General features: G+C 41.2%; 1 protein-coding gene across 1 annotated transcript in view; it reads left to right on the top strand.

The window, feature by feature from the left end:
- LOC127929264 (plexin-A4-like) overlaps positions 1–17,104 on the top strand; it is an 89,500-nt gene that overhangs the window by 40,525 nt on the left and 31,871 nt on the right. The window contains exon 2 of the mRNA XM_052517224.1: positions 10,616–11,964. Within this exon, the coding sequence (XP_052373184.1) occupies positions 10,711–11,964 (1,254 nt within the window). The 5' untranslated portion in view covers positions 10,616–10,710. The remainder of the gene's footprint in view (positions 1–10,615; positions 11,965–17,104) is intronic.

The raw sequence follows: 17,104 nt of genomic DNA, 5'->3' as shown, positions 1-17,104 counted from the left end.
ACCCCGTGCTTCACGGTTGGGATGGTGTTCTTCAACTTGCAAGCTTCCCCCTTTTTCCCTCCAAACATAATGATGGTCATTATGGCCAAATAGTTCTATTTTTGTAGTCTGGCTTTTTTATGGCGGTTTTGCCGCAGTGGCTATTTCCTTGCTGAGCGGCCATTCAGGTTTTGTCGATATAGGACTCGTTTTACTGTGGATATAGATACTTTTGTACCTGTTTCCTCCAGCATCTTCACAAGGTCCTTTGCTGTTGTTCTGGGATTGATTTGCACTTTTCGCACCAAAGTACGTTCATCTCTAGGAGACAGAACGCGTCTCCTTCCTGAGCGGTATGATGGCTGCGTGGTCCCATGGTGTTTATACTTGCGTACTAATGTTTGTACAGATGAACATGGTACTTTCAGGTGTTTGGAAATTGCTCCCAAGGATGAACCAGACTTGTGGAGGTCTACAATTTTTTATCTGAGGTCTTGGCTGATTTATTTAGATTTTCCCATGATGTCAAGCAAAGAAACACTGAGGTTGAAGGGAGGCCTTGAAATACATCCACATGTACACCTCCAATTGACTCAAATGATGTCAATTAGCCTATCAGAAGCTTCTAAAGCAATGACATAATTTTCTGGAATTTTCCAAGCTGTTTAAAGGCACAGTCAATTTAGTGTATGTAAACTTCTGACCCACTGGAATTATGATTAAGTGAAATAATCTGTCTGTAAACAATTGTTGGGAAAATTACTTGTGTCATGCACAAAGTAGATGTCCTAACCAACTTGCCAAAACTATAGTTTGTTTAACAAGAAATTTGTGGAGTGATTGAAAAACGAGTTTTAATGACTCCTACCTAAGTGTATGTAAACTTCCGACTTCAACTTTATCTGGCAGTTTGGGAGAAATAATCCCACTGGGCAGAAACAGGTTGAAACAACTTTCAAAACTGGTTGGATTTGCAAAAAGTCATAAACATAAGGACATTTCTTTCTTTTTTTCATCCAATTTGAACCTAAATGACATGGTGACATTTGTTTTATTGATTTCACATGAATTCACATCAGTTGACAACTCAACTAAATGTAAATTAAAACTAGACGTTGAACTGACGTCTGTGCCCAATGGGATGGGCTCAGCCTGACTAACACTGACTCATACATGTACATGTGTAGGCAATGTGATATGACAAGATAAGATACAGTATTATATGATACAATCCATTATTGTCCATTGTCATGGAAATGTATTTTGTTAGCCGAGAGGTACAGGTTTAATTTGATCACCCTGTTGCAGGAAAACTTCCCTGCATTGTAGGACATATAAGACTTGCAGTGGAACGATCAAAGCGCCCTCTAGTGGCCTCATGGGTGGAATGTTCTCCATATTTTTAATAGTTACAATTGTCACATTGGTATAAAGGGTCGGGAGACAGGTGCAGGAATGCGTAATATGGGTTTTTATTTCCCAAATGATAGCGTGCCGTGTAAAGGCACGGGAACGAAGATCAAACAAACACATATACAAAACACAGGGTAGAAACCCAAACAAAAGAGCGAGGAGTACCTCGAATAAATACACAATCGCACAATGATACCACGTGGGACGAGACCCGTAATCATCTGTGCAATACACGAAAGCCAAAACAACACAGCACAGGTATTCACACGACCAACGGACTTTGGAACAATAATCGACAGGACAATGGTGAACAAAGGGCACACTTATACAATTACTAATCAATGGGAATAGGGACCAGATGTGTGTATTGACACAGTTCAGTTCCTAGAGGCCGGTGACGTAGACCTCCCAAACTGGTGCACGGAATGAGCAACAGTACTAGAGGGATCCAACATTATATCAAACATTTGATTTGATATATTTTTTTAAATATTTCAGTGTTCTGTGATGTATATAAAGTGTGATATTGGGATGCAAACTCAAAATATAATACATTTCTACATTTCTTTATATCTGACATGGTACAGGCGTCTTCTTTTATTTAAGCCCATAACCATGTGTGTGAGGTGTATACTTTTGTTTCAAAGTAGATTTTTTTGGACTACCAAGAGAAACTGATTTAGGCCACTGCAGTAACAGGTTAAAAGGGCTTCTCAAGTTTCTAATTTCCACATTTCATTTATAGACTTGATTTTGTGTCAATTTAATAATAATGTGCATAATAATTCACATTTCCTGTTGCTGCAGGATCACTTGCCTGCTGTAGCAAACTGGCTCAAGTTAAGATCCTACGGGGTCTTCATACAGTGCCTGAGTTTCAATGTCTCACCTATCTACACACAATACCCCATAATGACAAAGTGAAAACGTGTTTAGTCATTCTTGCAAATGTATTGAAAATGAAATAAAGAAATATCTAATTTACATAGGTATTCACAACCCTTACATCAGTACTTTGTTGAAGTCGTCTTGGATATGCCTGTAAAAGCTTTGAGTCGTCTTGGATATGCCTGTAAAAGCTTTGAGTCGTCTTGGATATGCCCGTAAAAGCTTTGAGTCGTCTTGGATATGCCTGTAAAAGCTTTGAGTCGTCTTGGATATGCCTGTAAAAGCTTTGAGTCGTCTTGGATATGCCTGTAAAAGCTTTGAGTCGTCTTGGATATGCCCGTAAAAGCTTTGAGTCGTCTTGGATATGCCCGTAAAAGCTTTGAGTCGTCTTGGATATGCCTGTAAAAGCTTTGAGTCGTCTTGGATATGCCCGTAAAAGCTTTGAGTCGTCTTCGATATGCCCGTAAAAGCTTTGAGTCGTCTTGGATATGCCCGTAAAAGCTTTGAGTCGTCTTGGATATGCCTGTAAAAGCTTTGAGTCGTCTTGGATATGCCTGTAAAAGCTTTGAGTCGTCTTGGATATGCCCGTAAAAGCTTTGAGTCGTCTTGGATATGCCTGTAAAAGCTTTGAGTCGTCTTCAATATGCCCGTAAAAGCTTTGTACATCTGGATTTGGGGATTTTCTCCCATTCTCCCTTTCAGATTTTCTCAAGTTCTGCTAAATTAGATGGGGGCCAGCAATCTTCAAGTCTTTCAACAGTTTTTCAGTGGGATTCAAGGGCTTTGGCTGGGCCACTGAAGGACTTTCACATTCTTGTTCTGAAGCCATTCCAGCGCTGTTTTGGCTGTATGCTTCCGGTCATTGTCCTGTTGGAACGTAAAACTTCACCACAGTCTAAGGTGGTTTCAAGCAGGTTCTCATCAATGATTTACCTGTATTTGGCTCCATCCATTGTTCCCTCTATCCCTACCAGTCTCACAGTCCCTGCTGCTGAAAATCTTCCCCATAGCATGATACTGCCACCACCATGTTTCACTGTAGAAATGGTGTTAGACAGGTGATGAACTGTGCCTGGTTTCTCCAGACATAGCGCTTTGCATTCAGGCCAAAGAGTTACATTTTTGTCACAATCTCTTGCCTTAAGATCTCAGAGTTTTTTACATGCCTTTTTGCAAACTCCAGGCATGCTGTCATAAGTGGCTTCCTTCTGGATCACTCTCCCATAAAGCCGAGATTGGTGAAGTGCTGTAGAGACTGTTGCACTTCTGGCAGGTTCTCCCATCTCAGCCAAGGAACTCTGTAGTTCTGTCAGAGTGATCATTGGGTTCTTGGTCACCTCCCTGACCAAGGTCCTTCTTGCCCGGTTACTCAGTTTGGTCGGACAGCCAGCTCTTGAGTAGTTCCAGATTTTTTCTATTTCCCAATGATGGAGACCACTGTGCTCTTGGAAACTTTGAACACACAGAAAAATGTTTATACCCAGATATGTGCTTCATCACAATTCCATCTCAGAGATCTACAGACAGATCCTTGGACTGCATGGTATAGTTTCTGCTCTGATGCACTGTCAACTGTGGAACCTTGTATAGACAGGTGTGTTTCTTTCTATGTCCAAAGGATTTAATTGGCCACAGGTGGGCTCCAATCAAGTTGTAGTGACATCTCAAGGACCATCAAAGGAAATTGGATGCACCTGAGCTCAATTTAGCAAAAAGATTTGAATACTCATGTAAATTAGATATGTTCAATAGATTTGCATCAAGAAAACATTGTCATTACAGGGTAAGATTTATCTGAATATGCAATCCTTTTAGAATTCACGCTGTAACAAATGTGGAATAAGTCAAGGGGTATGAATACTTTCTGAAGTCCATATGTACATATGCACAATGCTGGAATGGCTTCAGAACAAGCATGAGAAAGTCCTTGAGTGGCCAAACCAAAGCCCAGACTTGAATTCCATTGAAAAACTGTGGAAAGGGGCCTCCCGAGTGGCGCAGTGGTCTAAGGCACTGCATCGCAGTGCTAGAGGCGTCACTACAGACCCGGATTCGATCCCGGGTTGTATCACAACCAGACGTGATCGGGAGTCCCATAGGGCGGCACACAATTGGCCCAGCGTAGTCCTGGTTAGGGAAGGGTTTGGCCCGGGGGGCTTTACTTGGCTCATAGAGCTCTAGCGACTCCTTGTGGCGGGCCAGGCGCCTGCAGACTGACTGCGGTCGTCAGCTGAACGGTGTTTCCTCTGACACATTGGTGCGGCTGGCTTTCGGATTAAGCGAGCGGGTTTTAAGAAGCGAGGTTTGGCGGTTCATGTTTCGGAGGGCGCATGACTCAACCTTTGCCTCCAAAGTCTGTTGGAGAGTTGAGACAAGATCGAAATCGGGGAGAAAAAGAATACAACAACAACAAAAATGTGGAAAAACCGGAAGATTCACTGCCATCATCCCCATCTCATTTAACAGAGCTTAAACATCTGTAAGGAAGAATAGGAGAAAATCCCCAAATACAGATGTACAGTACAAAGCTGAAGATTCACTGCCATCATCCCCATCTCATTTAACAGAGCTTAAACATCTGTAAGGAAGAATAGGAGAAAATCCCCAAATACAGATGTACAGTACAAAGCTGAAGATTCACTGCCATCATCCCCATCTCATTTAACAGAGCTTAAACATCTGTAAGGAAGAATGGGAGAAAATCCCCAAATACAGATGTACAGTACAAAGCTGATGCAGACGACTCAAAGCTATAATCACTGCCAAAGTTACTGTATACACACACAGTCTCACTATCATACAATGCAGGAGCTGCAATGAAGAGCAGTGAATGTGAGACTTGTTTAGCATCAGTGTAATTAAAGTGAAAGTGTGTGTGTGTGTCAGCAGTGTTGTGGAGGCTGACCCTGGATTCCACGCAGGTGATCACCTGTTCATAAGGGAGAGCTAATGAGCAGTTGGAAGCACAGGGGACTGCAGTGTTTACAGGAAATGCTCTCCTCATTTCCTCTTGGTGTGTTTATAATGTGTGTGGACATTGAATATGTACCGTGTAGCCTTTGTTTCTATACGGGTAAACATACAGAACATACTCTATATGTATCTCTGTGTGGGCACTGTGTGTGTGTACCGTGTGTGTGTACTGTGTGTGTGTGTATAGGCAAGGAGGAACAGTAGTGTGATATTGCTGAGGCTTGACAAATGACCCAGGGACTGATGAGGCGCTTGTTTCTGCAACCACTAGCACTTCCTCCTAATTACCCCACCTCTGCCCATAAACTGTGTGTGTGTGTGTGTGTGTGTGTGTGTGTGTGTGTGTGTGTGTGTGTGTGTGTGTGTGTGTGTGTGTGTGTGTGTGTGTGTGTGTGTGTGTGTGTGTGTGTGTGTGTGTGTGTGTGTGTGTGTGTGCACGCACCACCTCTACCCATAAACTCCTTGTGTGTGTGGGGGGGCAGAGTGTTAGAACTATGTCTCCTAGCCATGTCAGCAGGTGGGAAGCTCTATCTGGAGAAGAGAGGGAAAAATCACCAAAGCATGCAAATCACACTCTGAGGGGAGAATCAATTAGAAGTGGAGCAGCCTGGCTGTGAGGGATGTGATGGGGCTTTGAGGGATGTGAAGGGGCTGGGCACATGCAGAGACACAGAGATGGTGTATGACCATAGATAACCCCCCGGGGTCCTGCATTAGCCCTCTGAGAACACACAGTCCTCCACTCATCCTAGCAGGCCTCTCTCTCAGACTTTATACCCTCTTTCTCGTTCCCTCACTGCACGCCCAATTTTTCAGTTTTGGATTTGTTAAAAAAGTTTGAAATATCCAATAAATGTCGTTCCACTTCATGATTGTGTCCCACTTGTTGTTGATTCTTCACAAAAAAATACAGTTTTATATCTTTATGTTTGAAGCCTGAAATGTGGCAAAAGGTCGCAAAGTTCAAGGGGGCCGAATACTTTCGCAAGGCACTGTATTGGAGTGACCATCACAAAGCCCTGACTTCAATCCTATAGAAAATATGTGGGCAGAACTGAAAAAGCGTGTGCGAGCAAGTATGCCTACACACTTGACTCAGTTACACCTGCCCTGTCAGGAGGAATGGGCCGAAATTCACCCAACTTATTGTGGGAAGCTTGTGGAAGGCCACCCGAAACGTTTGACCCAAGTGAAACAATTTAAAGGCAATGCTACCAAATACTAATTGAGAGTATGTCAACTTCTGACCCACCGGGAATGTGATTAAATAAATAAATGCTGTACTAAATCATTCTCTCTACTATTATTCTGACATTTCACATTCTTAAAATAAAGAGGTGATCCTAACTGACCTACATAGGGGATTGTTACTAGGATGAAATGTCAGGAATTGTGAAAAATTGTGAAAAAAGTTTAAATGTATTTGGCTAAGGTGTATGTAAACCTACGGCTGTCTGTCTCTCTTTTTCTCCTCTCTCATTCTTCTACTTTCCTAATTGCCTTTTTATTGGTGCAGTGCTCAGTATAATAAATATGTCTGAAACCCAGTATAATAAACATGTCTGATACTCAGTATAATAAATATGTCTGAAACTCAGTATAATAAACATGTCTGAAACTCAGTATAATAAATATATCTGAAACTCAGTATAATAAATATATCTGAAACTCAGTATAATAAATATATCTGAAACTCAGTATAATAAATATATCTGATACTCAGTATAATAAATATATCTGAAACTCAGTATAATAAATATGTCTGAAACCCAGTATAATAAATATATCTGAAACTCAGTATAATAAATATATCTGAAACTCAGTATAATAAATATATCTGAAACTCAGTATAATAAATATATCTGAAACTCAGTATAATAAATATGTCTGAAACCCAGTATAATAAATATATCTGAAACTCAGTATAATAAATATATCTGAAACTCAGTATAATAAATATATCTGAAACCCAGTATAATAAATATATATGAAACTCAGTATAATAAATATATCTGAAACTCAGTATAATAAATATATCTGAAACTCAGTATAATAAATATATCTGAAACTCAGTATAATAAATATATCTGAAACTCAGTGTAATAAATATATCTGAAACTCAGTATAATAAATATATCTGAAACCCAGTATAATAAATATATCTGAAACTCAGTATAATAAATATATCTGAAACTCAGTATAATAAATATATCTGAAACTCAGTATAATAAATATATCTGAAACTCAGTATAATAAATATATCTGAAACCCAGTATAATAAATATATCTGAAACCCAGTATAATAAATATGTCTGAAACTCAGTATAATAAATATATCTGAAACTCAGTATAATAAATATATCTGAAACTCAGTATAATAAATATATCTGAAACTCAGTATAATAAATATATCTGAAACTCAGTATAATAAATATGTCTGATACTCAGTATAATAAACATGTCTGAATCTCAGTATAATAAACATGTCTGAAACTCAGTATAATAAATATATCTGATACTCAGTATAATAAATATATCTGATACTCAGTATAATAAACATGTCTGAGTATAATAAACATGTCTGATAGTATAATAAATATATCTGAAACTCAGTATAATAAACATATCTGAAACTCAGTATAATAAATATATCTGAAACTCAGTATAATAAATATATCTGAAACTCAGTATAATAAATATGTCTGATACTCAGTATAATAAACATGTCTGAATCTCAGTATAATAAACATGTCTGAAACTCAGTATAATAAATATATCTGATACTCAGTATAATAAATATATCTGATACTCAGTATAATAAACATGTCTGATACTCAGTATAATAAATATATCTGAAACTCAGTATAATAAACATGTCTGATAGTATAATAAACATGTCTGAAACTCAGTATAATAAATATGTCTGAAACCCAGTATAATAAACATGTCTGAAACTCAGTATAATAAATATGTCTGAAACCCAGTATAATAAATATATCTGAAACTCAGTATAATAAACATGTCTGAAACTCAGTATAATAGATATATCTGAAACTCAGTATAATAAACATGTCTGAAAGTATAATAAATATATCTGAAACTCAGTGATAAATATATCTGATACTCAGTATAATAAATATATTTGAAACTCATTATAATAAATATGTCTGAAACTCAGTATAATAAACATGTCTGAAACTCAGTATAATAAATATGTCTGAAACCCAGTATAATAAATATATCTGAAACTCAGTATAATAAACATGTCTGATACTCAGTATAATAAATATATCTGAAACTCAGTATAATAAATATGTCTGATACTCAGTATAATAAATATATCTGATACTCAGTATAATAAATATATCTGATACTCAGTATAATAAATATATCTGATACTCAGTATAATAAATATATCTGAAACTCAGTATAATAAATATATCTGAAACTCAGTATAATAAACATGTCTGATAGTATAATAAACATGTCTGAAACTCAGTATAATAAATATGTCTGAAACCCAGTATAATAAACATGTCTGAAACTCAGTATAATAAATATGTCTGAAACTCAGTATAATAAATATATCTGAAACTCAGTATAATAAATATGTCTGAAACTCAGTATAATAAATATATCTGAAACTCAGTATAATAAATATGTCTGAAACTCAGTATAATAAATATGTCTGAAACTCAGTATAATAAATATGTCTGAAACTCAGTATAATAAATATATCTGAAACTCAGTATAATAAATATGTCTGATACTCAGTATAATAAATATATCTGAAACTCAGTATAATAAATATATCTGAAACTCAGTATAATAAATATATCTGAAACTCAGTATAATAAACATGTCTGAAACTCAGTATAATAAACATGTCTGAAACTCAGTATAATAAACATGTCTGAAACTCAGTATAATAAACATGTCTGAAACTCAGTATAATAAATATATCTGAAACTCAGTATAATAAATATATCTGAAACTCAGTATAATAAATATGTCTGAAACTCAGTATAATAAATATGTCTGAAACTCAGTATAATAAACATGTCTGAAACTCAGTATAATAAACATGTCTGATACTCAGTATAATAAATATATCTGATACTCAGTATAATAAACATGTCTGATACTCAGTATAATAAATATATCTGAAACTCAGTATAATAAATATGTCTGATACTCAGTATAATAAATATATCTGAAACTCAGTATAATAAATATGTCTGAAACTCTGTATAATAAACATATCTGAAACTCAGTATAATAAATATGTCTGAAACTCAGTATAATAAATATATCTGAAACTCAGTATAATAAATATGTCTGAAACTCAGTATAATAAATATGTCTGAAACTCAGTATAATAAATATGTCTGAAACTCAGTATAATAAATATATCTGAAACTCAGTATAATAAATATGTCTGAAACTCAGTATAATAAATATGTCTGATACTCAGTATAATAAATATATCTGAAACTCAGTATAATAAACATGTCTGAAACTCAGTATAATAAATATGTCTGATACTCAGTATAATAAATATATCTGATACTCAGTATAATAAACATGTCTGATACTCAGTATAATAAATATGTCTGATACTCAGTATAATAAACATGTCTGAAACTCAGTATAATAAACATGTCTGAAACTCAGTATAATAAACATGTCTGAAACTCAGTATAATAAATATATCTGATACTCAGTATAATAAATATATCTGATACTCAGTATAATAAACATGTCTGATACTCAGTATAATAAATATATCTGATACTCAGTATAATAAATATGTCTGAAACTCAGTATAATAAATATATCTGAAACTCAGTATAATAAATATGTCTGAAACTCAGTATAATAAATATATCTGAAACTCAGTATAATAAATATGTCTGAAACTCAGTATAATAAATATGTCTGATACTAAGTATAATAAACATGTCTGAAACTCAGTATAATAAATATGTCTGAAACCCAGTATAATAAACATGTCTGAAACTCAGTATAATAAATATGTCTGAAACCCAGTATAATAAATATATCTGAAACTCAGTATAATAAACATGTCTGAAACTCAGTATAATAGATATATCTGAAACTCAGTATAATAAACATGTCTGATAGTATAATAAATATATCTGAAACTCAGTATAATAAATATATCTGATACTCAGTATAATAAACATGTCTGATACTCAGTATAATAAATATGTCTGATACTAAGTATAATAAATATGTCTGATACTCAGTATAGTAAATATGTGATAAATGTGTATTGAGATTCTTTATGTAGATGCAGGAATGTGTGTTTCCCACCTCATATGTCTCTTCTCTTCTCCAGGTATAGAATGACCTCAATCCCAAGCGAGGCCTGATCACGGATTGGCTGATAGTACTGGACCGAGCCCCTTCTAGCCCTCCCTGATACCGTGGACCATGGAGTCCCACCACACCAGGACACGGACTTCCTGTCTTACCCTATGCTGCTTCCTGTTTGCCCTGGCCATCCCTCTCTTGTTGGCATCCAGGCCCCTCCCCCATGCCCCCGACGGCGTCACTATCATCACTGCCTCCATCGACGCAGCTGATGAGGAGGACTATAGCACGTTCAGCACCGAGAACCCTGAGTGGAAGTTCAACCACGTGGCCGTGGACGAACGCAACGGCAACGTGTACCTGGGAGCGGTCAACCGCATCTACAAACTCTCCCCCGACCTAAACGTACAGGTGTATCACGAGACTGGCCCCGACGAGGACAACCGCAAGTGCTACCCGCCACGCATTGTGCAGCCCTGCAGCGAGCCGCTGTCCCTCACCAACAACGTCAACAAGATGCTGCTGATGGACTACCGGGAGAACCGGCTATTAGCCTGTGGTAGTCTCTATCAGGGCATCTGTAAACTCCTCCGTCTGGACGACCTGTTCAAGCTGGGAGAGCCCTTCCACAAGAAGGAGCACTACCTGTCCGGGGTCAACGAGAGCGGTTCGGTGTTCGGCGTCATCGTGTCGTACGGGGACTCATCGCCCGACAAGCTGTTTGTGGCCACGGCAGTGGACGGCAAACCCGAGTATTTCCCCACCATCTCCAGCCGCAAGCTGGCGCGCAACTCGGAGGAGGACGGCATGTTCGCCTACGTCTTCCACGACGAGTTCGTGGCATCCATGATCAAGATCCCGTCAGACACGTTCACCATTGTGCCTGACTTCGACATCTACTACGTCTACGGATTTGGCTCGGGTAACTTCGTCTACTTCCTCACGCTGCAGCCGGAGATGGGGAACGGGCCGGCCACCGGCTCCTCCTCCACGGGGCGAGAACAGGTGTACACTTCTAAAATAGTCCGGCTGTGTAAAGATGACACAGCCTTTAACTCGTATGTGGAGGTACCCCTGGGCTGTGTGAAGGGCGGCGTGGAGTACCGGCTCCTACAGGCGGCCTACCTCTCCAAGGCGGGTGCCATATTGGGGCGCTCGCTAGGTGTGGGGCCCGATGATGACGTCCTATTCACCATCTTCTCCAAGGGCCAGAAGCGGCGGCCACGCGAGGCTTCGCAGGAGTCAGCGCTGTGCGTGTTCGCCCTGCGTGAGATCAACGAGCGCATCAAGGAACGACTGCAGTCGTGCTACAAGGGCGAGGGCACCCTGGACCTGGCCTGGCTCAAGGTCAAGGACATACGCTGCAGCAGCGCTGTGAGTACCAAACACACACACACACACACACACACACACACACACACACACACACACACACACACACACACACACACACACACACACACACACACACACACACACACACACACACACACACACACACACACACACACACACACACACACACACACACACACACACACACAGCAGTACTAACCAACTATTTTCACACCTGATCCATCGAATCAAGGTCTTGATGATGGATAGTGGCCAGTGATGATGGCCAGTGTGGATAGTATGTTGAAAACAGTCTGATTTTCCTTGTGTTACCAATGCTGGAATACAAGAGTAGAGATTCATAAGTGAGCTGTATTCAACTAGAACACTGTGTTAAATCTGTTCTACATTCTGACAATGAAACACGTAGTAACAAGAGGTGCATATTTACCGAGTATTTATTTTGTTCTACTAAATGAAAGGTGAAGGCTCATCACCCCACACTACACAACAGAACCATAATGAGAGGTTTGTCTCACTCTAAAGGTGTATTAGAGGCGCCATGTTTCTGGGTGGGCTGCTGCACCATTGGATTCATTTGAAGTGTTAACCAGCTTCGGGATCTGTTTCTCTCTCCGTCTTAGAGAGGTGGGCAATTCACACTCACAAGTAATGAACATAATTTACCTCACTCCGTTGCGGCATTAGCAATTCAGTAACACATTTCATTTAATCTCTTCAGGTTAAATGTTACATCAGCGGTGTCTCTCAAAGCAGAGCTTCGATGTGACGCAACAGTATTTTGTTTATACTACCGCTCCTCCTCAGATAAAATGCAGACAAGCTGAAGAAACTAGAAATGGACATTTCACTGAATAGCAGTCAGGCGGGTTTCTCCACAGCTGCTGTGCTGTGCTGAACATTAGCTAGTAAACAAACCCATCAGTGGGTCTTAATGCAGGTGAGCTGGCCTCTTAGTCTAAAGAGCTTCCCTGCCATCTCTACTGTTCTCTATAGTTTCCTGCAGTTACACTATAGGATTGACGAAGGCGTTGCGTAAAGTCACACTATCTGCAGTTACATTGTGATTAATGCACTGGATGGATGTTTCTGGAAACTGTCTAAAGTGATGGATGACGTTGCGTTGAGGTCTCTTCAAATTCCTTAGACTTTTCTGAGCTTGTTAGTGCTTGTGAGCCTCTCTTGTTAGTGCTTGTGAGCCTCTCTTGTTAGTGCTTGTGAGCCTCTCTTGTTAGTGCTTGTGAGCCTCTCTTGTTAGTGCTTGTGAGCCTCTCTTGTTAGTGCTTGTGAGCCTCTCTTGTTAGTGCTTGTGAGCCTCTCTTGTTAGTGCTTGTGAGCCTCTCTTGTTAGTGCTTGTGAGCCTCTCTTGTTAGTGCTTGTGAGCCTCTCTTGTTAGTGCCTCTCTTGTTAGTGCTTGTGAGCCTCTCTTGTTAGTGCTTGTTCTCTTGTTAGTGCTTGTGAGCCTCTCTTGTTAGTGCTTGTGAGCCTCTCTTGTGAGCCTCTCTTGTTAGTGCTTGTGAGCCTCTCTTGTTAGTGCTTGTGAGCCTCTCTTGTTAGTGCTTGTGAGCCTCTCTTGTTAGTGCTTGTGAGCCTCTCTTGTTAGTGCTTGTGAGCCTCTCTTGTTAGTGCTTGTGAGCCTCTCTTGTTAGTGCTTGTGAGCCTCTCTTGTTAGTGCTTGTGAGCCTCTCTTGTTAGTGCTTGTGAGCCTCTCTTGTTAGTGCTTGTGAGCCTCTCTTGTTAGTGCTTGTGAGCATCTCTTGTTAGTGCTTGTGAGCCTCTCTTGTTAGTGCTTGTGAGCCTCTCTTGTTAGTGCTTGTGAGCCTCTCTTGTTAGTGCTTGTGAGCCTCTCTTGTTAGTGCTTGTGAGCCTCTCTTGTTAGTGCTTGTGAGCCTCTCTTGTTAGTGCTTGTGAGCCTCTCTTGTTAGTGCTTGTGAGCCTCTCTTGTTAGTGCTTGTGAGCCTCTCTTGTTAGTGCTTGTGAGCCTCTCTTGTTAGTGCTTGTGAGCCTCTCTTGTTAGTGCTTGTGAGCCTCTCTTGTTAGTGCTTGTGAGCCTCTCTTGTTAGTGCTTGTGAGCCTCTCTTGTTAGTGCTTGTGAGCCTCTCTTGTTAGTGCTTGTGAGCCTCTCTTGTTAGTGCTTGTGAGCCTCTCTTTCCGTTCATTTGAGGAGTGTCAAAAGTTGTACAGTCACACAGATGAATTCATTCATTCATTGATCTGTGCTAGTGTATACAAGTCTGTACTGGTCTGACTGTACTGTGATTAAATACATGAAGTTGTCCCTATCGGTGCAACGACATTACTAATCTTAGTCTCGAGGAAGGGCGTGAGTCTCCGATTCCCAAATTTGACCCCTCTCTTCCTTTTTACAGTATGATTCAGAGAGACTATCTCAACTGAAAAACAGAGACCTGTATCAGAGGCATGCTGTGTTCTGCTGCTGGTATTTCCGGTGAGGGATAAATCATAAAGCATGCCATCGTCGGGGGGGGGAGGGAGACACGGGTTAGCGGTGAGGAATGGTGCCATTTCAGCACGCGCCACAGTTTGGCGGCTGCGGTATAAATTAGAGGCGGTCGCCGTCACAAAGCCCCAGCCTGGAGATGGATGGTCCTTACTCTCCCCTGGCCGCTCCGTCACTATGGATACTAGGTCCTGTTCCCTTAAAGGGAGAAGCACTTTGATGATACGCCAAACAAAAACATCCCTAAACACATGATCTCTGAAGGTTCTCAAATTATTGATATTCAAGGAGGGGGGTTGGGGGGGTTGCATTAATGAGTGCCTGGATTTACAGGGATATGACTTCAAACACATGTTCATATATAGAGGTAGGCCCACGCACACACACACACACACACACACACACACACACACACACACACACACACACACACACACACACACACACACACACACACACACACACACACACACACACACACACACACACACACACACGTGCGCGCGAACTCACGCACTCACACACAAACACACACATACATACACAAACCCACGCACACACGCACTCACAAACACACACACACGCACGCACGCACGCACTCACTCACTCACTCACTCACTCACTCACTCACTCACTCACTCACTCACTCACACACATACACACACACGCGCACTCACGTACACACAAACACACACAAATTAGTGCGTGATTAGAGGTAAATGGCGGGGCGTCTGTGTTGTTCTTGGATCTTTGCACACTGGGAACATGTTGTATGACAAGACACAGAGATGGGGGATGACACAAGACAGAGAGATGGGGGATGACACAAGACACAGAGATGGGGGATGACACAAGACACAGAGATGGGGGATGACACAAGACAGAGAGATGGGGGATGACACAAGACACAGAGATGGGGGATGACACAAGACACAGAGATGGGGGATGACACAAGACACAGAGATGGGGGATGACACAAGACACAGAGATGGGGGATGACACAAGACACAGAGATGGGGGATGACACAAGACACAGAGATGGGGCATGACACAAGACACAGAGATGGGGGATGACACAAGACACAGAGATGGGGGATGACACAAGACAGAGAGATGGGGGATGACACAAGACAGAGAGATGGGGGATGACACAAGACACAGAGATGGGGGATGACACAAGACAGAGAGATGGGGGATGACACAAGACAGAGAGATGGGGGATGACACAAGACACAGAGATGGGGGATGACACAAGACAGAGAGATGGGGGATGACACAAGACACAGAGATGGGGGATGACACAAGACACATAGATGGGGGATGACACAAGACAGAGAGATGGGGGATGACACAAGACACAGAGATGGGGGATGACACAAGACAGAGAGATGGGGGATGACACAAGACAGAGAGATGGGGGATGACACAAGACACAGAGATGGGGGATGACACAAGACACAGAGATGGGGGATGACACAAGACAGAGAGATGGGGGATGACACAAGACACAGAGATGGGGGATGACACAAGACAGAGAGATGGGGGATGACACAAGACACAGAGATGGGGGATGACACAAGACAGAGAGATGGGGGATGACACAAGACAGAGAGATGGGGGATGACACAAGCCAGAGAGATGGGGGATGACACAAGACACAGAGATGGGGGATGACACAAGACACAGAGATGGGGGATGACACAAGACACAGAGATGGGGGATGACACAAGACAGAGAGATGGGGGATGACACAAGACACAGAGATGGGGGATGACACAAGACACAGAGATGGGGGATGACACAAGACAGAGAGATGGGGGATGACACAAGACAGAGAGATGGGGGATGACACAAGACACAGAGATGGGGGATGATACAAGACACAGAGATGGGGGATGACACAAGACAGAGAGATGGGGGATGACACAAGACAGAGAGAGACAGAGAGAGGGATAACCTGCGACAGTAGTTGTGTATGTGTGGGGGAGATGTCTCCCTAGTACCACACAGATCATTTTACACAAATCCTGGTTGTTAGTCTACAATTAATTCCTCGCTCTCTATTCAATAATGCATGAAGGGGAATGCCCCCCCCCCCCCCCCCCCAGCACACCACATCTTGAATGTTGCCAGAAATGTAGTTCAAGTCATCATTCGCTCTCTTCCCTCCAAATGCAGCAGCCAAGATAGTCACAGGCTCCATACACTGGGCTTTAGAGCAGAGAGGAGAGAGACTGCATGGCAGAGAAGCAACAGCAGCTAGTAACAGCTAGTAGCTTTGGGTTTGTGCTCATATAAAAGTCTAATGAGGAACCATAGAACCACAGAGAGAGATCAAGAGAAGGCCCTTTCTCTCTCTCTCTCTCTCTCTCTCTCTCTCTCTCTCTCTCTCTCTCTCCTCTCTCTCTCTTACTCTCCCCATCTCTCTCTTTCTCTCTCTCTCTGTTTCTCTATCTCGCTCTGTCTCTCTCTCTCTCTCTCTGCTCTCTCTTACTCTCCCCATCTCTCTCTTTCTCTCTCTCTCTCTTTCTCTCGCTCTGTCTCTCTCTCTCTCTCTCTCTGCTCTCTCTTACTCTCCCCATCACTCTCTTTCTCTCTCTCTCTGTTTCTCTCTTGCTCTCTCTCTCTCTCTCTCTCTTTCTCTCTCTCCCCCTCTCTATCTCCCCTTCTCTCTCTCTCTCTTACTCTCTCTCTCTC

The sequence above is a fragment of the Oncorhynchus keta genome, unplaced genomic scaffold, assembly GCF_023373465.1.
Source record: "Oncorhynchus keta strain PuntledgeMale-10-30-2019 unplaced genomic scaffold, Oket_V2 Un_scaffold_630_pilon_pilon, whole genome shotgun sequence".
Classification (NCBI taxonomy): domain Eukaryota; kingdom Metazoa; phylum Chordata; class Actinopteri; order Salmoniformes; family Salmonidae; genus Oncorhynchus; species Oncorhynchus keta.
Note: the sequence above shows the minus strand (reverse complement) of the source record. Positions and strands in the feature narration are given on the sequence as shown.